Source organism: Eleutherodactylus coqui, chromosome 3 (genome assembly GCF_035609145.1).
Source record: "Eleutherodactylus coqui strain aEleCoq1 chromosome 3, aEleCoq1.hap1, whole genome shotgun sequence".
Classification (NCBI taxonomy): domain Eukaryota; kingdom Metazoa; phylum Chordata; class Amphibia; order Anura; family Eleutherodactylidae; genus Eleutherodactylus; species Eleutherodactylus coqui.
Window position 1 is genome coordinate 50,957,986 of NC_089839.1, and position 25,483 is coordinate 50,983,468.

Below are 25,483 nucleotides of genomic sequence, written 5' to 3' on the forward strand. Positions count from 1 at the left end.
CAAAGCCCATAGTTTACAGCACAGATGACGCTACCTGTCAGTCCCAGGGAACACAAATGCAAAACAGGATGTTCTTTCAGAGCTCCTCTGGAAAACACGTGCGTCTTCCTTTAACAAACACAGCGACAGGTGGAAGCCGGAGTAATTAGGCAGCGCTGCGGGACTCCTCGCCCTACAATAGCTTACAGCACGGGAGACGCCGTACCAAGAGAACAGCCCGAAGGCTTCTGCAGAGTCCTGTCCCATACAGTGCAGGGGTATGGGAGAACATCAGCCGCTTCTATTAAGGAGTCAGACAAGTAGTCCCTTTTACAGCGAGACCCCAAAACTATTGTGGAACATCTTTTCGTTAGTTATTCCTCCTGTAAATTTTAAGGGGTTTTCCAGGAAATTGCTACTGATGACCCATCCTGAGGATAGGCCATCCATAGCTGATCTGCTGGGGTCTGCCACTTCACACCGGCCGATCAGTGCCACAATACAGTGTACGGAGAGGAAGTAGATCACTCCGAGCTTTGTGTGGTGGCCGACCCCAGAAATTGCAGGGCAGCTCCCATTGTTTCTAAGGCACTGCGCCTGCAGTTACTAGCATCGACCACTACACAGGCGCTGGAGCCATCTGCTTCCACTCCGTACCCTTGTGCAGTAGCACTGACAGCGAGCACCTGAACAGCTGATCAGCGGTAGCAGCGGACCCCAACCGATCTATTGAGGACCTATCCCGAGAAAATACAAGCATTTATTAAACATGTCAGAAGAGACGACAGGAGCACTTTAAAGGGGTTGTCTCATCATAATGCCTTTCACATACTCCAATTAGGCACAGACATCACAGGAAGGTTAGACCATCAATAGTTTGTAACTGGGCAACCCCTTGAAACAAAAACCAGCCCTGGTGTGCTAAAAGTGCAACAATGTGAGGGTTCACCACTACAACACCCCATGCCCCCAAATAAAATCTGTCAACAGGGTATGCAACGTTGCAGGCTCTCTTACACCAGTCAATCGCTAAAAGATCGCTTAAACAGCTTGAGACCGCTTAGGGCGATCATTTTGCATAAACTATTAAGTAGCTACTCAGCTACCTAATAGCAATTCAGTGTGCAAATGAAGCCTCAGCTGAATGCAGTTAATAGCCCGAGGGCTATTATCTGCGCTCAGATCCTTTGTTCTCCACGGGGAGACAATGCTATCAGCACTCCCCATGGAGAACTGCTGATAAGAGTGAATGACGATTTTTAGGTTGGACTGAATTTAACAATCAGCCAACAGTGCCCGAAAAGCGCACGATGGGCATGCGTTTAGACACGCCGATGATAGCTAAAATGATCGACGATTAGCGATTTTTTTTTAGCGATCAGCTGGTGTAAATGGGCCTTCACACACATAGTGCAACCTCCACCTCCGGTTACTTTCCCATGCTCTGTAATACTCTGTAAACAGCCATTGGCCTTCCATTACTAATGTGTGTATGTTCAGCACAGGGCTGTGTACACAGGATCCCGGGCCGCCCTCGCCCGTCAAGTCTATAGAATTCCGCCAGCAACTTCTTCTGCAGAGAGGATTACAGCAGGAACAGGACAATGCCCGGCCGGCCGTAAATGTCGCTTCGTCATGTTCTTCGCGCTGTGTTAACAGATTTGTTGCAGTCTTTTGTTCTTGAGCATATTTTCTTAGGACCACAATACTGGAAGCAGTCAGAACTGGTTTGAAAACCTCTTAGCGAAGACGTTTCATTAATCCGACCCTACAGAAAGGGTGTAATGTATTTTCTTAAGTAAACCGATTGCGCTGAAAGGAGGAGGAAGCACTTTACTTGAGGGATAGAGGGTGTTAATATCCCTTTAACCAATAGATGCAGGTCTTGCCAAGTCCTAGTGCAGTGAATTAAAGAGTAGCGCAAAAAGGTACAGATGAAGCAAAGTTTAATCTGACTCGAATCTGGCATGGCCCCTATGCTGCGGGTACAGTGACAGACGCGCCAGTTTCAGCTATTACTTATACAGATCAGTTTAGGGATTTTGCAAATCTTACTTTTGAAACTTTGCAGTGCTGGTCTGTAACTTCATTTACATTCATATAGACCCAATGCTGATTGACAGGTCAGTGGCCTCAAGATAAAGAGTGCAGCAATTTCCAGCAGTCCTATTAGAGATGAATGGAGCATCTTGGATCTGATAGGTGGAGGTCCAAGTGCTCAGCCCTCCACCACTTTATTCTCCATCTTGTAGATCGTTCATCTTGGCCACTTATGACCCAACCTCTACATTTCCTTATAGGTGTCCCTGCAGGGCAAGAGTGTAGCTGGCTGTAACGTTGACCACCAAAATCAAATGATCACTAGGGATGCCAAAAGATGGCCATCAGTATAGTTTGTGGTTTCTGTATGTCCTATTCAGAATAACTTAGATTAATATCAGAAGCATAGAGCGAGTGTACCAATGCTATCCATATTAATCAAATCCTGGCCCAACCGCAGATCTGATCCCCTAATCATAAGTGCCAATGAGGTTAGTAGTCAGGTTGGTCAGACCCGTGGTCAGCTGCACTTAGTGGACTCAAAATGAGCACAGAAATGCACACGTATCAGGCCGAATGCCCACGGACGGATTATCACTGCGGATTTCGCGATCAGATACCCGCCGCAAATTCTGTAACAATGTCCGTACATAGACATGCTGTGGTAAATGATTCTCCCCTGCCAACGAGCGGAAATCAACTGCGATTTTCCGCTCGCGGGGGAGAATCGCAGCACGTTCTATTTTGTGCAGAAAATTGCGGACAGCTTCCATTGCAGTCAATGGAAGCAGCCTGTCCCACGATACTTCACAGTGAGCACTACGGAAGTACCGTGAGAATCCGCATGCACGCCGGGCAAGACACTCGTGGTGGATCGAGAGAGGCGAGTCTGGGTCTCTGGGGGGGGGGGGGGGGGGGGGGGGGGCTTAATCCGACCCTTTTAAAATTGTTTAAAAGTGACTGCATGAACTGGATATTTGTCTTCATTAAAGTGGTTGTCCAGCTGTAGAAACCATCTGTAAGATAAGTCATCAATAATGGATTAGATGGGGTTTATCACTTGACACCCCAACTGTGCAGCTGTCTGCCAGGCAAGTGCATTTGTACATTTCATTCTCTGAGGGAAGCAGACAGCTCTGTTCCAACCATAGTGGCCAGACTTGGTATTACATTCATTTCACTGGGAACTTGGCCTGTAATACCAAGCCGATCCACTGTCGTGGGAACAGAGCTGTACATTTCCTGCAGAAATCTGTTCCGCGCACAAGCACACCGCGCCAGCTGGTCAGCATGGATCCCAGGAGAAAGACCTGTACAGCTCTACTATGAATGCCTATCCAAGGCTAGGCCATAAATGCTTTGCAACTGGACAACCCCTTTAGGCCCGTGTCCACGGCAGTGATTTCGCTGGCGAATCACACCGGCTAAAGCTTTCCATAGCATTGCTATGGAGAGCGCCGGCCCTGTGTCCACGAGCGCAGCATCATTGAGATTCTCCGCTTGCGGCGGGCAACTCGCAGCATGCTGCGAATTGCCCCGATTCTCCGCGGTCAGCCCATCTATCAGATTAGGCTGACCGGCAGAGATTCATCTGCGGCTCCTGCTCCCGGGTGACAGCAACGCCCGTGGACAGGGGGCCTTAAGTGATAAATGTTCTGGGAGGTTTGTGTTCCACATAACTACTTCAAAACAGTAAGAAAAATTGCAAAAAAAACAAAACATCCCATCAGTTGCCATGGCCAATTTCACTTTTAGTTAGCCAACCATATATATGCTTTGAAAGTCTGAGGAAGTTTTTGTACATTAAAAAAACAAAAAAAAAAATCAACATATCTAAAGGCTGGTTTACAGATGATCGCTCAAAAGGTGACAGCTTTGAGCGATCATTTTGCATAAAAATTAATTGGTATTTAAATAGCTACTCAGCTACTTAAATACCAATAAGGTATGCAAATGAAGCCTTAACTGAATGCAGCTAATAGCAGAGGCCATTATCTGTGTGCAGATCCTTTGCTCTCCATGGGGAAACAATGCTATCAGCACAACCCGTGGAAAACGACCGTTAAATTTAGTCCAACATAAAAATCGTCCCTCACTTTTATCAATCAGTCGGCAGTGCCCGAAAAGCAGACGATAGGCGCACATTTACACGCACAGATTATCGCTAAAACGATCGCCGATTAGCGATTTTTTTTTTTAGCGATTGGCTGGTGTAAATGGGCCTTTACCAAGTCCCTGCTGAAAAAAAAATTGATGCACTTCTTCCCAGCATTGATCAGCTGATCTCATGAAGGCGCACAAGCTCAGCTCCGGCTTCCCTCTCCTCTTCCAGAAGCTGTGTAACAACCACCCCCACTCAGTACTACACAGCTATCTCTCCTCTAGGTCATCTTTTGAGTAGCTGCTGGTCCCATTGCCCCCCTCAGTGCTGACATGTGCAGAGACCTCACCCAGCGTGAAGTACAGTCCTCTAATAGTGATATGACAGGGATATGAGGACCACAGTGCAGAGGAAGCTGTCATACAGCCCTCTAATAACATGCAATCACGGGCTTTCCACTGAGTTAACAGGGGAGCAGCGATGGCAGGAGCTGAGAAACAACCCATCAGTTTACTCAGATAGCCTTTACATCTATCATTGCAATAAGATTACGATAGAATGTGCATGTTTTACAGGCAACATTCAGTGTTATACTACAGCACTGTATAATCAGTCTTTCTAGAAATTATAGCCTATAAGGGTCCCCTTACAGAGAAACCTCTGGAGACCACAAGTTGCCTACAAGTTCCAATTTAGAATACTATTCTCTTACTATCACTATACAATATTATTTGAGAATATGATATATGCGAGATGAAGTAGTGATCAAGGGACAGAGGGTTTGGAGTTTGTTTTTTTTTTTTTGGGGGGGGGGGGGGCTGGGGTACACTATAATCAACCTCCCAGTCTGTAGACTGTCTTCAACACAGCAAGTCTGGATGAGACGGTAGGGTAATGACCCTTTAAGCCCAAATTAATAGCAGTCATCAGGACCGTATACGGTTTGATTTACAAAAACTAATGAGAACAGTCCATTTTATTTGCAGCGGCCCGGTGCTGAGATCTGGGGGAATTTATAGAAGCCTTGAGAGTCTGAAGATAGTAATCATTTCATAGAGAGAAGCAGGCAGGAAACCCAGACAAGTGCAGGGAGGTAAGAGCCGCGCTGTCCTTACACGACCTGCTGGAACGCAAGCAGTATTTACAAATACCTGAGGACTTCAAGAGCCCGATTCCTGCACCTTCCTATTGGGGCAGAGGCCCGGCCATCCGGGAAACCTCGCTGCCGGGTCCGCCTAACAATATATTGCTGCACTTATATAAAGTAAGGGTAATATTAAAGGGGAACACCCCTCATTACACACAATATTACTCTGCTTACATCAGTGATGACCAAACCGTTTAAACTAATAGAACAGTTTTTTTTCTTGCCCCTTTCTGAAAACTCCTCCATTCTGGTTTTGGGGGGCTGCGTAATCACTGCAGAGCTTCTGGTCAACATCACCAGGAATTTAAATGGAGTTTTGCAGTTTTTATTTCCATCTTCAGAATAGGTCATCAATAGCTGATCGGGACCCCAACCAGTAAGCTGTTTGGCACCCGCTGTAAATCGCAGGCTCGCCTTTCACCGATTTTAATAGGAGCTGCGCCTGCTATTACAAGAGCCAGTCAAACACTGGGGCTGGTGCAAGCTGCTTCCACCTAGTGCCTGCTGCCACTGGCGAAACACATGGTACTAACAGGTGATCGGTCCGTGTCCCAACCAGCTCTTGATTTGTCCGGTAGGGTAGAAGAAAACAATAAATGCAAGCCTGGAAGACCCCTTTAAGGACCTTTATATATGTACACAGGAGACTTCAGTAGGCGAGTTATTTCTCACTCCACGACCATGTGTACACGAGGCAATCACTTGAATTTGCTGCTTTCAGTAATAATTTGGGCAATAATCGCCTTTGTAAAAGTACCTTAAATTAACCCCTTGAGTGGCAGGTTTTCTACCACCCTGTCGTGCCCACCAGGGCAGGTTTTTTAAAATGGTCTAATCATTGAATTTCAACTAGTTTTGCAGTTGTGTCTCAAGAGCCATAACCTTTTCATTTTTCCATTGACACGGCCATATAAGCGCTTGTTTTTTGCGGGACAAGTTGTGATTTTTTAAACAGGGGGAGGAAAAAAAGAAATGGGGAAAAAAGAAAAAAAGGGGCCATGTCATTAAGGGGTTAAATAATGTATTAACTTCCTTCTCTGGGTCATTACGACGCACAAGGATACCACATGTGTGATTGTATTTTTGATTTTTTACAAAGTAAAGGGAGACAAGTGTTTTTTGTTTTTTTTTAATAATTTTTTTACTTTTTTTTTAAATTTTTTTTTTTTGTCCCTTTAGGGGACTTCCACAGGGACCCATCAGGACCCCTGATCACATTCCGGGGGTCTGATGGTGACAGCCCTTTACATGCTGCAGTGACAACCCTTTACATGCTGCAGTCACATAGACTGCAGCATGTAAAGGGTTAACACAGCAGAGACCAGAGGTTTTCTCTGATCTCTGCTGTAAGAGCTGGTACCTAGCTATCCTCTGACAGCGAACAACCAGCTCTCCCTGCCACAGAGACCATCGGCTTGCTTCTGACAAGCCGATGGTCTCTATGGCAACTTGTAAACAAAGCAGGAGGTTGCCGGCATGTCAGCAATATCTTCTGCTGGTTTTTCAAAGCCCTTGCTTTGCTCTCTGTGGGTCTGTGCAGGCAGAGCACACTGTCACAGCTTGTGGCATTGTGCTCTGCAGCTCCCATAGTGATACATAGCCCGGAAATCTTCCGGGCTATGTTGCTATGAGCAGTGGAGCTCATCCCCGGAAATTTTCCGGGCGTGCCACTCAAGGGGTTAAAGGGGTTACCTGGGCATTAAAAACTGAAGGCCCATCTTTAGGTGACATCAATGGTCGTTGACCAGGGTCCAACTCAGCATCCCGCGGATAAGCCGCTTAAAAAGTCAGGTCTGTACTCCAAATACAATACTTCTGCAACATTGCCCCGTTCAAGCACTGCACCCCCTTTCAAAGAGCTGATAGGCGAGGCTCTGACCCCCACCAGATATTGATGGCCAGTCACAAGGCTAGGCCATCAATTTTTAAAACCCACATAAGCTCCTCATGAACACATGCACGTCTACGTATGCATCAGATGGGGTAGCGGCTCTTCTTAAATTGCCAATGCCTTTTTAGATGGCCATTGAGAGAAAGGGATAGTCCGTTTGCCATCTCTACTGTATGTGACAACGGGCGACTGCCCTCTCACAAACCTCTGACCGGATTCCAAGGAACAGCAGGGTTCAGCCAATTCCTAGCAGGAAGAGACCGGTTTAGGCAATTCAGTTTTACTGCTCAACGTACTACATAAAATCTCCTATGACCTATATATTAATGGGTATTACAGACCCCTCCACCCTCATGTAAAAGGGCTTGCTTCACAAAGACAACTTTTGTACATACGCATTATCGGGGCACGGGAAGTCGTAGAAGGGCACAACGCACATCACGCATGGCCACCCTGCGAGGCCGCGCACATTGCAAGTCCTATCCTCGAACGTGAATCCCATGAAAATAAGACCTGCTTTACATTTTATCTCGCTTGGGCCTCGGGCCGTAGACTGTCAGATCTATGTCAGAAAAATCCGACTTGGATCTGACAGTTTATTTGACGGCAGATTACGGAGGATGGGACCTGGAGTTCCACGGCGGATTTTTCTGTGCATCTGCATGTGGATTTGGCCCGTCAATAAGGCAAATCTGAGTGCAGCAGGGTACCGCATACGGATCCGGTGGGACATCATGGCAGAAATCAGAACTTCTGCCGCAGAAGCTTTGAAGAATCCCGGTCCGTTTTGCCCATAGCATCTTCTAGTTCTTTGTAACCACGCTGTACCCTATATCCCTGTTCATGACTGCTGAACACAATCTGATATTATGCAATATGAGGGAATGGCTGGCAGTTGCTGCCAGTCTGTTGGCCAAGTACATAACACTCGGGTATAGACTTCTCCGACACCCACAAGTTCTGCCATGTTGTGTGACAATCATCTGGGCCTTGTGTCCCGGCCGCTGCTGTTCATCTCTCATCGCAGGGACTGGGTGTCAGGAGCTGGCAGGGCCTTGTGCATACCTACAAAGGTAGTAAGATTACTGCTCACCAGCTCTGGTGTCGCCTGGGATTGGGGCACTAAAGCCAAGTTAAACAGCGACAGCCGTGTAATCCCAGTTCACCAAGCCGCTTCCTGTTTAGGGGATTGTTTACCGAGCGGAGTTCATTCATCAAGGCAAATAGAAAAGGATATTTGGATTCCAAACTGAAAACGGAAATCTTCAGAAAAGAATTGCTCAAATAGTAATTCCTTAAATCATTAATCTTAGTGCGGTGTTAGCTACATTTCCCCAGTGTCTTCCATGCTCATCTTCCAGGACCTTGCAGAATGACTGTCACCATCTAATCTGTATCCCATCTGCAGCCTTGGGGGTTAATGAATGCTCCGCAATGGATTCAGGAACCAACGGGGCCAAATTACTATATTAGGGTTTATTCACAGACCGTTTCAGCACAGCCCAAAAAAATTGGTGCAAACCTCACATACAGAAATTGTGGTTTTTCATTTGCACACAATACACGATTTTCCTGTGTATTTGCACAAGTAGGTGTACGTGGTCCCCAATCCCCGCCGCAGACCGCTTATATTCCCATACTTATGGCTCGCAGCATGCAGAGGAATCCAACTTGACAAGATTACACCAAGCAGCAGGATTTAAGTCAAGGCTGGAAGCTTAAGGCTCATCCTCTTAAGAGCGGACCACTCCTCAGCTCGAGGTGCGGGCTTAATTTACACGAAGCAAATCTGTATTCTTCATGTGTAGGGCATACAACCGAGCTGCCAGACCACCACCAGGTGCATCCTATACAACTGTCCAGGGAAAACCCAGTGCTATGCAATAATGGCTATAATCCGGTTTATTAAAAGGTCTTTCCCTGGAAATTATTGGCCTATTCTCGGGTCGCTATTACATGGTCAGCTGGGCTCTGCCACTTATGATCGATCAGATGTTTGGGTGCCTGCCATTACCAGTTAAAAAAAACAAAAAAAAAAAAACACCCAATATGGAGAGGAAGCAGATAGTGCCAACCCATGTAGTGGCCGACACCGGCAATTGCAGGCACAGCTCATTAAATTCAATGAGTGATGCACATGCACTAACCAGCGCTGGTCACTACATAAGGGTCGGAGTGATCTGCTTCCCGATTAACTATTGATGACCTACCCTAAGGATAAGTCCTCAAGAAAAACAGACGAAAACCTTTTAAATTTTCTATAAAGTATCATGGTGCACAAGTGACAACTTTGAAAATGGCGTAATGTCAGACAGGAAAGATCCAATACAAATAGAGAGTCAGATTCACGGCCGATTTTTCCTACTGACTTCAGAGTCCGAGCCTCAAAGCTCATGAAAGTGGATTTTCATGTAGATCCGCAGGTGGATTTAACCCCAGTCGAGTGGACAACTCCGCATGCGGCCTCCTAATGTCAATTCCAAGAGGAAACTACATCAAGATATGTCCGTTTTTTCCATCTTTTAAAACAGACTTCAAAATCTGCACCTTATGAACTACAGCACGGATTCTACAGCTTTTGACAAAATGCAAAAATGTGAGTTTTGCTGCGGTTTTAGGCATAGCATCTACGGCAAAATTGTGCCATGTGAACTGGGGCAGAGTTAAAGGGGTTGTCCCGCGAAACAAAGTTGGGGTATACACTTCTGTATGGCCATATTAATGCACTTTGTAATGTACATCGTGCATTAATTATGAGCCATACAGAAGTTATTCACTTACCTGTTCCGTTGCTGGCGTCCTCGTCTCCATGGTGCCGTCTAATTTTCAGCGTCTAATCGCCCGATTAGACGCGCTTACGCAGTCCGGTCTTCTCCCTTCTGAATGGGGCCGCTCGTGCCAGAGAGCTGCTCCTCGTAGCTCTGCCCCGTCACGTGTGCCGATTCCAGCCAATCAGGAGGCTGGAATCGGCAATGGACCGCACAGAAGACCTGCGGTCCACCGAGGGTGAAGATCCCGGCGGCCATCTTCGCAAGGTAAGTAAGAAGTCACCGGAGCGCGGGGATTCGGGTAAGTACTATCCGTTTTTTTTTTAAACCCCTGCATTGGGTTTGTCTCGCGCCGAACGGGGGGGCTATTGAAAAAAAAAAAAAAAAAAAATGTTTCGGCACGGGACAACCCCTTTAAAGGGAACCGGCCATCACCTTTGAGCTCCGTAATAGTTTATGGGATAAGAGGTGAGGGAACAGGAGTCCTGGGAGTTGTTTCATATTCAACGGGCGCCCAGTTCCTGCGCACTTGGCTTGCATACGGTGCTTTTTTCAGCCAGCCCTGTGCGTGTGCATCCCCATTAATCTCTATGGGAGATCATACACATGCTGTGTGCGTGCCAACTTCATGGGGACACCGCACAGTAACAGGGTGCCTGGGCAGTATGAAACACCTCCCCGTTTCCTCATCTTTGAGCCCCATAACGTAGTGTATGGCGCACAGAGGTGTTGACGGGCTCTTTAAAAGGATTGTCCAGCACAGAAATTGTCCCGTCCCCCCAACACCTCCTTATAAGTGGGGGTCTGACTGACCACTGGGACCCCCACAATCACAAGAGCAGGGCTCCCAAATATTGGAGGGGGAAGGAAGGGAAGGAGGTGGGGAGTCAAACACCTATGCTGCTGCTCCATTCAATCTACTTCCAAAGAGGAGTAAGGGCATTTAGCCTATACCTTATATACAGACTAATATTTTTACTTCCTTGTGTGTACTGGGCATTACGAGCGGTATATGAATAGAGCGCATATCGCCCACTCCAGACGCGGTCACAACTTGACAGCACGACAAATTTCTCTTATGTCATTAAACATTCTTGGCTTCGCCGCATTCCCCTCTCACAGTATAGAAGTTATTAAACCAATTTGAGAAATGCAGACCAGGGCATAGCTTGCCTGGAATGGTCTTTAAATAGCCGTGCCATCATCGCCTGCTTAAATCTGGGACCACTCCTCCACATTCCAGTGCCAGATGGCCCTTATCCGGGTCCCATTACTTGCACTCGTGGCCGCGGCGCTGCTCTTCTCCGGATACCTACAATTCTTCTGTGCTTTGGCTTCACATCCTGTGAAGTTTCATTGTACGGCACATTGTTCTTCCAGCTGCCAAGAATGGCTGATCTCCTTTAGAAGGAACTGTTCTCCAACACGAATACAGGGGGATCCATCCCCAGTGCAGACGCCTCGCCAACAGAGCGGTCACACAACAAGGCCACCACATCCCATTACTGTGGGAATGAGCAGCAGAAACGTAGTGCTGGGGTCTTGCAGAACATATAGGATTCTGCCAACGGAAGTGCTGGATGTGACTCACATGAAAGAGGTCTATAGCTCCATCTGCTGGCGACAGGCAAATCTAGTATTATTGATTTCAGTGGGCAGAAATGTAATGCATGGCTGTGCCAAATCCTCCATGTTGGTTTTTGCAATGAACACCAGCTTTTTCTTTCTTTTGGGGGTGGGGGGAGAGAGGGGTTGCATGCGAGTGTGCCATCCGATGCAAGCTGTGCCCGAGAATCTGGCACACAACTTACACTTCTGGCTAGTGTGCAGCTAGCCTTAAAGAGAACCGGTCATCTTTGAAACCCATAAATCTACATTATGGGGCTCAGTCCGGGGGCGCCGCGTTTTAAACTCGCCCATTCCAAAGCTGCGTCCCCAGAGAGTTGATATCCGTCAGCAGCTCGACTTTCTAGCGCTCTCATTCATCTCTGTGGGATGTCAGTCAGCTGGCAAATGCCAAATTCACAAGGACAGCGCTAGAAAGGGGCGCCCAGCGAGTATGCAACAGTTCGCGGACTCCCAGTTCTTCAGCTTTGAGACCCATAATGTAGTTTATGGGGGTGAAAGATGACAGGTTCCCTTTAAAAATGCGAAGGAGAGCAGTCTGGGAATCCCTTCTATGACACAGGGGCTATGCAGATTTATTTTTTAGAGACTAAGAATCATTTGCATAAACATAGGGGATGCGATAACACCTGTGGGGTCCAGGAGCCTTAGGGGGCTCACAAAGCCTCTCTTCTCCATATAGGGAGCCCAGTACTATGAATAAAGCATTGTAGATGGGGGCCCTGTTAGGGGTTTTGTATTGGGGCCCAGGAGCTTCAGGTTACACCTCCAATTAGGTTATGGAGTATGACCACACATCTGCAGATTTTCCTGTACCAGCTATAACTGGATGAGATTTAGAGGCATTTTCCAATACTAATATATTGATGAGCCATCTTCAGAATTGGTCATCAATATCAGTTTGGTGGCGGTCTGCCAATCAGGACCCCCACTGAAGCTGTGGCAGCTGGTCTCACTGCTCTGGCCACTGCAGTACTTACCAGGCACAGCGCCGTACATTGTATAACAGCTATGCCTAGTATAGCAGGTCAGTCCTATTCCCCTGACCAGGAATAAGCTGCACTCAGGCCATGTGACCGATGAACGATGGCGTGACATTGGAGGGAGTCTTCAGCGGCAGACCCAATCGATCTGATATTGAGAATTTATCCTGAACATAGATATCAATATTTTAGTCCCAGAAAACCCTTTAAACAAAATCTGATCCACATATGAATGGACGTGCGATGCAGATTTAAAATGTTAAGAGGGATGTCCAGTTGTAAACTAATGATGACCCATGATCAGGGCAAGCGATCAAGTGTAGATCAAGAGAAGTCTGACACCTGGGATCCTCACCATTTAGTGTTAGCCAGGCCAGTGCGCTGAGATGATTTCTTCAGGAACCGAACAGCTCCGTTCTCACTGCAGTGGTGAGGTATGGTATTGCAGGCAAAGTTCCCATTGAAGTGAATGGAAACCTTTGCCTGCAATACCAAGCCTGGCGACTGCAGTGAGAACCAGCCTGTCTGCTTCCTGCAGAAATCAGCTCAGTGCACAAGCACACTGGCCTGACTAAACAGCTGAACGGTGGGGATTCTGGGTCGGCAGACTTCTGCTGACTTGTCCTGATTATAGGCCATCGGTTCACCACAGCTTTATTTCATTGTTCTGACACTCGTCAGTGCGTTCTATTGGCGCAGAAGCCCACCTGACAGTGTTAGAGCCCTCAAACAGTAAAGGGTCTGTATGGCAAAAGATCCTCTGAATGCAATCTATTGTCCCCTATTATCTCTCACCATTAATGTCAGGACCGCTCTACAGCAATATGACAGAACAAAGTCTTTGTTAGGACATCACAGAGATGAAGAGACAGCATTTAAAAGGTCAGCTACTGTTTTCCACTATCAGCCAATTCAATCAGGGTGAGACTGACTCATACTCAATAGGATTACTGGCAGAAAGCTCTAAAAACAATGCCTGCACTTGTGAATTACCATTATGTCATATGCCTCCGGCGCCCTACAGAACCATTTATATACATGATGGATACAGATATTCAAGCTCAACCTACAAACTTAAAGGGCACCCAGTTCCAGGACAAACTCCATTTAAAGAGGTTGTCTCGCGATGAAACGGGTTTTTTTTTTTTTTGCATAGGCCCCCCGTTCGGCGCAGGACAAACCCATGGGATGTGTTAAAATAAAAAAATTACTTACCCGAATCCCCGCTCTGCGACTTCCTTTCTTCCTACTTCTTCCTTCTCCAAGATGGCCGCCGGGATCTTCACCCACGATGCACCGCGGGTCTTCTCCCATGGTGCACCGTGGGCTCTGTGCGGTCATTGCCTATTCCAGCCTCCTGATTGGCTGGAATTGGCACACGTGACCAGGCGGAGCTACGCAATGACGCGTAGAAGGGGGCGGAGCCAGAACGCCGCTCGTGCCCGGACCGAAGAGAAGGAGAAGACCCTTCTGCGCAAGCGCGTCTAAAAAAGCAAGAAAGCCCCGAAATTAGACGGAGCCATGGAGACGGGGACGCCAGCAACGGAGCAGGTAAGTGAATAACTTCTGTATGGCTCATATTTAATGCACGATGTATATTACAAAGCGCATTAATATGGCCATACAGAAGTGCTTAACCCCACTTGCTTTCACGAGACAACACCTTTAATAGCGCTCATTCTAGTAAACTGAGCAGTACTTGCCTCTCCTCCACAACCAGGATCTGGTGCTGCAGCCTGTGGTCCCCTTTGTCCGAGACAGTTGATGTCTCCAGCAGCCAAGTGACCGCTGCAGTGTCACCATTCAACCTCCTGGCATCATGATGGCGAAGAGAGCCGAACTGTGATGCTGCAGTAGTCCCCCGGTGGAGTCAGACACCAGGACCATGGTGGTGCTGCAGCGCTGGATCCAGGGGTGGGAGGAAGGACAAGTCCTGCTCAGTTAGTCATTTTAATACAGTGAGCGCTAGTGAAGCAATATTGTCCGGCAACCAAATAACCTCTTTAAACTAGGACTACACAGACCTTGCTCACGTGACATGAAGGCTGCACTATACCACTGCCTCAAAAGATCAACTGAGTCAGCACAACAGATGGGGGGGCATTTATGGGCAATAAGATGCACAAAAATTAAGAAAATAGTTTTTACGGAGTACACACTGCCCGCAAAAGTAACTGACAACGTTATTCTGTGGGTCAGTACAATTCCAAGCTTTAGGTTTTTTTGCTGTACTTCTAAAGGAAAAAAAAACCAACATCTTTGAAATGACATTTTCTGCCACCACCTTCTGACCGCCATAACCCTCAGTCGATGGGATTGTGCGAGGGCTCATCATTTTGCAGGACAACCTGTGGTGTCTATTAGTACTACTTTGGAGTCAAAAGATTTTCTTGGAGACATGTGTGGAAGAAAAAAAAAAAAGACAAGATTTCTGATGTATATTCCAAGAAGGATAAATGCGCCATTTTGGTAGATCAGATGTTTATATCTACAGCGATACCAAATAGGTTTTGATTTTATTACCTATATGGGAAGAGGTTTTGTTGAGAATATTTTTCTCTTTATGAAAAAGATAAAATCTTATTTATACTGCTTTAGTTCCCAAAGGGAATAGTTTGATCACTTCTACCATACACTGCAATACTTCAGTATTGCACTATAATGTTAGTTGTTCTTAGAAGTTCGGTAGCTGTTCTACAACGAAGCCCAGAAGAACCGCAGCGCTGATTACCAGATCTGAGGATAGGCAAGTACCACTGCTTTTATCTTAACATAGTTGGATCCATTTTTAAAGAGTAGCTATAGCACCTGGGCAACCCCTTTAAAAAGGTATTGTATCAAATTAGTGAAACATGGCTGCCACCTTACACAAATTGCGCCACTCTTGTTCTTGAGTCATACAAGGTACTGCAAGCTCAGGCCTGTTCGTTCGAATGGAGCTGAACTGCAATACCAGACCATCCAAGAACCGAAGCAGCGCTGTTTTTGGGGGAAGAAACAAAAAAAGCCACATTTTTCCAATCTGCTACAACCCCTTTAAGGATTAGTAAAGCGAACACAAAAAGCTGTGATAAAAAAACAGTAAGGGCCGAAACACAATGGATTTCATTCATTCTATTATGGAATAAAAATAGGAACTAGAGAAGCTGTCGGCCTCCGAAAACCCCCACAGATTACAGCCTGCACGCCGCGCTGCTTACGGAGAATTACAACAGTGCTTTAAAGAAAACCCTTTTATACTTTTGTTCACTTTTTTTGGCATCTAACCGCAAATCCATTCATCTGAGGAGTCGAGAAAAGATTTCATCCAGGGACTCCTTGTTCACGTAAAGAACGTAGAGCACAGGAGAACGCCGCTCCGCTGTATAATAAATGGCGGTCAGAATCTATGAGGTGCGCTGGGACGACCCTGCAATGGCTGCCGCCATCTGTAGTCAGCAGGGTATGGTAGAGGCCGCCGTCACGTGCGCAGGGCTCCACGTGTCTCACTTCTTCACTCTTGGTCTAATCTTTGTAGAAGATCAGCAGTGAAAGGGTAATTACAGAGACCGAACACGTGCAGTAACACAGACCTCAATGGAAACCACCGAGACACACGGCTTTAAAGAATAGCTCAATGCTAAGGAGGGGGTCATATGTGTGGTGAGGGCTCAGCTGCAGTACAGTAACAGAGGCGGATGGACCCCACTAGTGTCAAGGGGGTCTGTTTGGTTTGTCCTAGTTTGGATGTGTTCAGGCAGAGCAGAAACACAAAAACCTAAAAATGGAGCCTTTAACAGGGGTTTCATCCCAGGCTGTGGGCCTATTCTCATGGCTAATTTACACGTATGTATGCGGTCTGTTTGCAACCAACTCCACGTGTAAAGTGAACCGACCCATTACAGTCAGCGCTACCAATGGACCACGCTAATAAAAAAAAGTGTGCCAATATCCAATTATAGTTGGACTTCTTGGATGTCAGTCACATTCATGTCAGAGTGCCTTTAAAAAAAATAAATAAATAAATAAATAAAAGTTTTACTGAAAAAGTAGCACAATCACATAAAATCGAGGAATGGATAGCCTCCATTAACACCTCACATGCTGTATACGAGAAACTATAGGGGAATTTCAGAGCCCCAAAAACAAAAATTTTGCAGGGCCTGGTCAAGCAGACCTCACTGTAGCATTAAAAATCTACACCCCTCCTTCCATCACTCTGTTGGGTCTAATTATTATTTTGCAAGCTGGTTAAGTGATGACTTAAGTTAGTTTTACCTTACAGATTGTGCCCGGCTAGACTTGTGGCCAGCGTCACACCAAAAGACAAGTCATTTTATAACAAACTTCGTTTCTCTGACCGGTTGGTAACCATGTTTGTTATTGAAAAATCTTTAATAAAAATATTGTTTAAAGATAAACATGCGGATAACGTACGTGCGGACCCCAGTTTTTCGGGGTCATTGCAATGCAATAGTAGAAGGGGGAAAAAAAAAAAAAAAAGATGCAGTGCACATTAATTGATGCAACTTGCAAGACGCTGTTGAAAAAAGTTTTTTAAAAAAAAAACAAAAAACCCATCGATATTGGATACGCTTGTCTGAACGAGCCCAACAGAAAATCTGTTCAGGTGTCTCGGCCACTAACCCCCATTTTCCAACATTACAGGTACAAAGGAGACCAGGAAGCAGAAATTAGGGCGCATCAAAACCTTATGCCTCCTATTTTGGACTACTGGGATCATTTTAGGGTGAAGCGAACATGGGAAGGGTGGCACATGTCAGTCACACTTAATATACCTACTTCCTGACCAGAAACTACCATTTCCTGACAGCTCATAGACTATACGTGCCCATGCCTGGTAAGGAAGGGGTTAGATATTGAATAGCATTTGGGGATTATACAGGAAATTAAAGGGTTTAATTTTTTTTCCCCCCAGAAACAGCGCCACTCGCGTCTATGGCAGCATTTGGTATTGCAACTTAGCATCACCTATTTGACAAGAAAGCTGAAGTACCAAGTCATAGCCCATGTATTAGGAACAGCAACACTCCTGGAAGAAGCAGCTGCATTTCCATCTCTGTTCCGCCACTTTAAGGACACGAACGTATCACTACGGGGAGTTACGATTTACTAGAACTGCTCTTTTAGGAAGTAATTTAGTAATTATATGTACACAGCAAAAATGAGTTCCAGCAAGCAGAGTGTAATTTCTAGTCGCACTATGGGGGGGGGGGGGGGGGGGGGTGATAATTGTAAGGTACTCACTGACGAGCGGGTTTGCAGAATCCATTAGTGCTGAAACTATTCAAGAAAAAAAAAACAGCTATAATCCCGATGACAGCGTATTATTCCTTTAAATGTTACTTGAGCCGGTTGGTGATTCCTCAGCGCAGAGCGGCTGGAGCTCAGCATCCACGCCGGCTATAAATAGGCCTTTCTTAAAGAAGTACTCCGGGTCTTGCCAGACGTCTCTGCACAGAAGGTGAAGCTGCTGCTGCGAGCAAAGGTTAGATTTGAATAACTGAAAAAGTACTAAATGGAGAGGCGTGCCCGCTGAAGAAACCCGACGGGCGGGTGGCACGTGATCAGTCAGCAAACACGGCTTCCTGAGCTTCAAGACAGGTATAAAATGTACAACCCAACCTGACAAGGTGGGACGGGGTTAATAAATGAGCGGGGCAGCTTACAGTTCCTAGTGCGATCCTCTGCAGACCTCAAGAAGCAAAAAGTAGCTATGACAAAAATAAGAAGTGCTCACAAGCAACAGCCACGTGCAGGAGGGCTTTCATATCTGCTGACTTGTTCCTCCGCACCCCCAACTTCCTGCGCTCATGTACGAGGCTGGGTAAAAAGGAGAGGAAATGGGCCGATCAGCTGTAAAGAAAGGCTCATTATGTACAGAGATCCCTTATGTACAGCTGAATGTGTCTGGGGTGTAGAAAACACAACAGGAGCAAGGACAGCAGATTCTTAACACCTGCTCTCCTTGCCGTCGCCAGCAGGGGCGGTATGGAGCTTCTGTAGTCTTGTCTCATGACAGAAGAGAGGAGCTGTCGTTAAGGGAATCTTCAAGGATCGGAAAAAAAAACTTAAAAATTTATGGCCATGGCGATAGGACACGATCGGATCGGGCATAGATGGTGCAGACACATGTCCGACAGCCATATTGCCTACATTTACATGCAAGTTTTCAAAAATAAATTAAAAGGTCTGGTCATTGCAAATTAACTCCTGTACGGACCTATACTAAATTCTGGTTGCCTACAACCGGTGCAGGGTCGGTGAGAAGAGTGTACTTTTCACAGACAGAAATTGTAAACGTCCGTGTGAAACAACAACATACATTAGGGATTAGCCATCGCTCTAGTTATCCTAGGCTAGCTTCCTATTTTATGGCTTGTTTTCATGCCAGAGTTACACATACCTTTTGGGTTCTTTTTTGGTACCATCTAGCATCCATAGTGCTACTAGTAATTATAAGGAAATGATAGTAGCAGTGTTTCAAGGCGCCACACAGCTGTGCTACATCCATTATGATCCCCACACATCACACACACAGCTCTACTACATCCATCTTAATTCACACACAGGGCCAATGTGGTACATCCATGCTGATTTCCACGCATCACCAGCTCAGCAGACTCCTGGATCTAGTGATCAGCCCCTGGTCATGTGATCCGACTCCACTCACACAGGTAGTCACATGACCTCTAATGATGCCAATCCTGGTGGCGGCTGTCACTTATCCAGTATACAGTACTCTACCAAAGTGCACAATGGCTCCTCCCACAGCAGTAACATCACAACAGGTCCTTCAGCCTAATATCTGAGATAATAGCTTAGTTGGATTCTCATTTTGTTGTTTTTGTCCTCCCCTTCTAAGAGCTTTAACTTTGTTGCTCTTTTGTCGGTCAGGCTCTGCGTTTTATATATGTTGTAGGAAGGGCAATGACGTCACCAGGGGCGGAGCATGAGAAGCACTCACACACAAACACACTTATGCATGCATATGAATCCACTGAAATCAATGGGCTCTATTCTGTGTGCATTGCGAGCGGAGATACGCTTGTGTGAATCCGGCTTTAAAGCTCCATTCACCAAAACCAATTTTCACATAAACGATTTTTCACTCTAAGCGATAATCTGGATTTAAAAAAATAGCTGCTTGTCCTATTTTTGGGTGACTTTTTGAAAAATTGATTTTTTCGCTGCCATAAAAAGGAAAAATGTGATTTGCATATGAGTGCAATGTTTTTTTAAATTCTAATTATTGTAGGTTATGGAGGGAGAATACAGCCCAATATAGAAATTCCACTGACTGTTTATTGAGCGCCATTTCCAGGTCATCTCACGTATGTTAGAAATGTTTCACTCCAAACAAAGACTGACAGCTTTTGATGTTAATCTGTTGATAAACGGGGTGTAAAGTTAGACTTGCAGCACTCGGCGTCCTCCTGGTCCTCTACCCACTGGCAGCACTATCCAAGAACAGCATGTCCAGTCTTGCAAACACTTATGATGGGCGAATGGCCATCTTTAAAAAGGGCAACGTCATCCTTAAATAAACGCTCTCCCACGTGAGGTCCGCAATAACCCGACAATTGGAATCAGGATACTTTCTGTACGTACACGATGAACAATACACTATAAACCCTTGCAGGAAACAACAAAACCATAATAAGCGAAGGAGCCCGCCAATGTGGCGATGCTGAGCAAACAGAGCCGGTGTGCAACTAAACATTAACCATTTACGAGCCATTAGAATGTCTGTAGTGGTAAAAGAAACAAGGTTAATATGGGGCTGTAAACCGGGAGCAAGAAGAGAGGGAGTTGGGTAGCGGGTGACATGAGGTCAATGCATGGTTTCCATAGCCCCCTGGCACATACATAGTGCGCCAATGAAGTCCAAATGAGCACATCTCGCGCCATGGCACATGTACATTGACGGTAGAGCGGGAGTGAAGTACCATGGACGTGTGGGGTCTCAGCGCTAATGTACAGACCTGGGGGGCAGCGGCCAGCTGGAAAAGAGGCTAGGCTTGAAGGACAGGCTGATTCGAAGACCTATTAGCGACACCTGACTCCAGGCAGATCATTTGCATATTGGGGCATGTTAAAAAGGTTGTCCCGCGCCGAAACGGGTTTTTTTTTTTTCCAATAGCCCCCCCCCCGTTCAGCGCGAGACAAACCCGATGCAGGGGTTAAAAAAGAAAACCGGATAGTGCTTACCTGAATCCCCGCGCTCCGGTGACTTCTTACTTACCTGGTGAAGATGGCCGCCAGGATCTTCACCCTCGGTGGACCGCAGGTCTTCTGTGCGGTCCATTGCCGATTCCAGCCTCCTGATTGGCTGGAATCGGCATGGGGCGGAGCTACGAGGAGCCGCTCTACGGCACGAGCGGCCCCATTTAGAAAGGAAGATCGGACTGCGCAAGCGCGTCTAATCGGGCGATTAGACGCTGAAAATTAGACGGCACCATGGAGACGAGGACGCCAGCAACGGAGCAGGTAAGTGAATAACTTCTGTATGGCTCATAATTAATGCACAATGTACATTACAAAGTGCATTAATATGGCCATACAGAAGTGCATACCCCAACTTTGTTTTGCGGGACAACCCCTTTAAGAATTTTCATTACTATCATTTCTGATTAAAGCTGATTGTCCATATCTAAGAAATACTGCTATAATCATCCGATCTGTATAATGCATATGGCTCTATGATCCAACACCTCCTCAAAAATAGCATATTACAGTAACTGAACCACAGAAACGGGCCGTCAGATAAGAGATTTCCTACCAATCATTCTGCAGCGGTTTGGATAATTTTTGCAGAACTGCAGTTTACTTCAGCGCAGGCGTCAGAAGCCATGACATTTGATGTGCCACTTTCCTTTCTGAAAATCCCCCTTAGCGGGTTCCCAAGGACCAAATTCCATGGACCATCAGTACACAAGAGATTTACAAGGACAAAGTGAGGTTTGATTTGTTTCTACTTTTTGCAATCCTATCAAAATCTGATGTAGTTTTAGGTCAAATATATGCAGAAATGTGGAAACTTCTAAAAGGGTTCACAAACTTTCAAACAAGCGACTCAAAATTATTAAACCTGGTCATTTACTTGCAGAACAGGAACTCCAGCCCCTCTTCTGTGGCAGTGACACAAATCGTGGCTAACTGCCAGAGGACTGCACTTACGATAAGGACGAAGTACAGGATGGGCTAGATCCCGCGTCCCGAAATATCCAAACGTTTCTAAGCGCCCTGCAGGAGCTATATACTATCTGTGTTACAGGGGGGTGATGCAGCTACAGGAGGGTGAGCCCCATGACTGGCGGCAGCTGTGGGCAACCAACCACAGCCAGCAGAGAAGTGGCGGAGGCAAGTAGACAATGAAAGAAGCAGCAACGCTGTTACCACCCTGGGGAGCTGCCAGAAGGCCCAATTGTCCGGAGAGACACTAATGGAGCCCTGATGACCCAGGGGCCAAAGAGAACAGACACAATCCGCGTATAAGGAAAGGGAGTCTCCCTTCCTGATGGGGACTCTGTCCCTGAAGACAGCACCATTAATCCAGGACAGCGACCGATGTTTGTGCGCACACACTAGGGACAATGGCGGATGTGATAGCCGGAGAATCTCCACAGGGGGCCGTGATTCAGGGATTCTGACAGTATTAATGGTTACCAATGTTAGTAAGTAAAGTGATAGAATGTGAAACTGGGTACAAAAAAAGAAAAAAACACGACACCTTGTGTAGATTTGATGTTCTGTAATAGGGACAAAGCACTTCGTAGCAGCGCTGTGCGCAGATCACGGTGACACAAAACAAAATATACAAGGGATATCGGTTTGCATTAATGGTGCATTATGTCCGCAGGAGATGGAGCTCCTAAATTTGAGACGTACTTCTACACCCATGTTGCATGAGGCCACCATGTTGCTGTGCCGCGGACCTTCGAAGATATAGTATGGATTACGGTGAATATGAAGCATTATGGAGGACAGTGGTCAATCTGTATTGAAGTGTGAGGTTTTCAAGTGCCTCGCCAAAGTGATAGTTTCACATCAGGGGATCACTTTAAAACCTCACACCAATACAGATTGACCACTCTCCTCCATAATGCTTCATATTCATCGTAAGGGGGGGGCTACTTTAGGAATCTCTACTTTAGACTTCATCTTCATAGGCATGTGACCCTTCGAGACGTTCCTCTCTATCGAGGCATCTCCGCCAGTATTTCCAACCACGGCCATCCTGCGGAGAACGATCCACTACTGGTTCAGTGACTCAGCATACTGGACTAGTCCAAAAATAAAGTTTTTATAGCTCTTCCGACAAACCGAACATTGAGATGTAACAAACTATTGCAACAGACGTGTCGCAGAATAGGCAAATTAGAGCAAATAGCATCTTGACATCCCGTATCTGGTGTTAAATCTCTGTCGGTTCTCAGCAGCTAGAAATCCTATCCAGTAGTACACGCTAGTGTTACATTTGGCACCGGCGGACAACTGCAACCAAAGCCAATATTTTCAGACAAGTATTCTATATAGTTAGGATTTTTCGCTCCATTCTACTGGAAAACAGGTTCCAGCTAAATAAGCCCCATTAGACGAGAGTCAGAAAAGTGTATGGAGATACCGGTCTACATAATAGCGGCGGGGACTGAATCTGCGAAAATGAGAGGCAAACCCTGACTCAGGAGTCCTGTAGCGGCTGCAGCCAGAGGGGATTACCTCCATAGAGCCAAGACAACAATGCCAGACCAAGGTAAAGAATGTTGATGATGTGATAGGCATTGTTAACACATTAAAACGCAGAAAACGGTCACATCGTGAAAAATCGAAGGAAGCAAGTGGTCTGCGAACACGTTACGGCACCAATAGGTGTAGCAGCCATTTTTATAAGGAGGATACTAATGTCTAACAGAACACAAGGACCGGATTTCTTTGTAAATCGTTTAATCTGGAAATGTATATAGAAGCAAAAATCGGCCAACGAGATAAGAAATGCCCATGGGAAGCCCAATGCCAGTTAGAGGACTACTTGCATTTATAATGTAGTCCATGGGCACGGATGAAGCTGTACCAAAGCAAGACTAGGGAGAAGAGGACGTCTTCTGTGCTGCATAGTCAGCAAGCGCAAATTACGCTTTACATTTTAGGTTTTCTAGATTTTTATGTATTTTTAGTGTTTAAAAAAAAAAAAAGCTGCAGATCTACATCAATGAACGTGTCAAACCGTGTCCACAACAGCATGGATTTTAACACATTTGTTACGGTTTTGATGCATCTTCACTACAGAAAATCAGCGCCATTATCCTCTACGTGTGAACGCACCCACAATTAGCAGAAGTAGCGCAGATTTCTCCCCGCAGAAAACCTGCAGGAAATTCTGCATCAAACTCTGCACCATTGTCTACAGATCCACAGCAGAACGCACCCCCTTCAAGTGAAAGTGTGGTGTCTGCGTCAGATCCATGTCATAATCTGCCATGTGTGAACATATCCCTACAAGGGTATTCCAAGATCTCAAACCTTTTCTTCTCTTGGCAAGTAACGGGCATCCCCCATCCCAATGCAGCACAGTCAGCCAGTCTTGGAAGCTCCTGCAATGGTCACGAGCCATACAGCGCTCTCAGGACAGCCTAGCCAATATATCGCCGAAATCTCTACAGCATTGTCCGCCCCTTCAGACTCTGCAATACCACGTATTATTGATAAACTTCAAGTTAAGATCTCTAATTGAAGTAATTCAATAGGAACCTTCAATGAATAAAAATTGTCCTGGTCATGTGCCCTTCACCCACTTTTAGTAGTTCTGCTGCAGAAGTCAGACAGCTCCGTACATTGCGCAACGGCCCACGTTGGTACTGCAGGCGGAGTCTTACTCACTTCAATAGGACTCAGCCTGTAGTACCAACACAAACCACTGAGAAATGTATGGAGCCGTCTGCTTTATGCAGCAGAACAGCTGGAGGTTGGACAACCCCTTTAAGGCTCCCATTGAACAGCAAGCAGAGATCTTGAGAAGTATTTCTACAGAAGACTGAACTTTTCATTATATAGAAAACATTTGCTGAAACTGTTCTACTCCTTTAAGGAGGCGTTTGGCCCTGATTATTGATACGGATACAAGTAAATTTGTAGCTTAGGGATGGACTGTTCCCCTTTATCACACACTCTCACAGTTCTAGTGTTTCAAAAGCCAAATTGAATTTGCGATGGAATATTTACGGTCTAGCCCAAACCTTCTTGCCAATAGCAGGAGTCTATTTACTGCTGGCCTTTTTCAGGAGTGATCCTCCAAACCGCTCGAAAATGCCGTTTATCCATTTACTTTTGTCTCATTCCAGCCCACAACCCGAAAGAAATTAGCAAAAAAAAAAAAAAAAATTGCCATCACTTAATCGGTGAACTTCCAAACTAAAACTTGGCCCATCAGCATGAAGGACTATGGGGCTCGTTAGTGCAGAGATTTCAGTAATCATCCAATGAATTAATCATGAGACACTAAACTCAGTCCACTCCTGAAGAGACTACTGAGCAGTGTGACAGCTAACACGTCCCATGTCAGGAAACAACCACTTTTTCTATGAACTCATAATTTTCTAAGTAAAAAGGTAAAAACCACAGAAGAGCCGCTTCGTTTTGGATATTAACCCTTTCCAATCCACTGTCTGACGTCTAAAGACATTCTGATTGAAGGCTGTACAGCTCTGATTTCGGAAAACACCCAGCAGGGTATTCTTACTGTAGATTACTGTCTGCTCTGTTGTCGGGGGGGCTTCTCTAGCATGTCCCATACCGCAGCACTGGCTCTAGCCAGCAGATGGCGCCATTGTATAATGGCAGAAAGAAAGCCCCCTAGGAAACCCTGAATCCAAAATTGAATTGCAAAGGGTTAAAAGGTCGCGCTGAAAACCGCTCGCCGCTGGATTATAATTACTGGTCTCCGTGTGG

General features: G+C 46.0%; 1 protein-coding gene across 2 annotated transcripts in view; it reads right to left on the reverse strand.

Moving 5' to 3' along the window:
* The window catches only part of EML4 (EMAP like 4), a 157,429-nt gene that overhangs the window by 101,325 nt on the left and 30,621 nt on the right, over window positions 1–25,483 (reverse strand). Inside the window, exon 1 of one of the 2 annotated variants that reach the window (XM_066595577.1) lies at window positions 17,783–18,025. The exons of the other annotated variant lie outside the window; for it this stretch is intronic. Within the exon in view, the coding sequence (XP_066451674.1) occupies window positions 17,783–17,807 (25 nt within the window). The 5' untranslated portion in view covers window positions 17,808–18,025. Of the gene's footprint in view, window positions 1–17,782; window positions 18,026–25,483 lie in introns of those variants that run through there. 2 annotated transcript variants of the gene reach the window in all.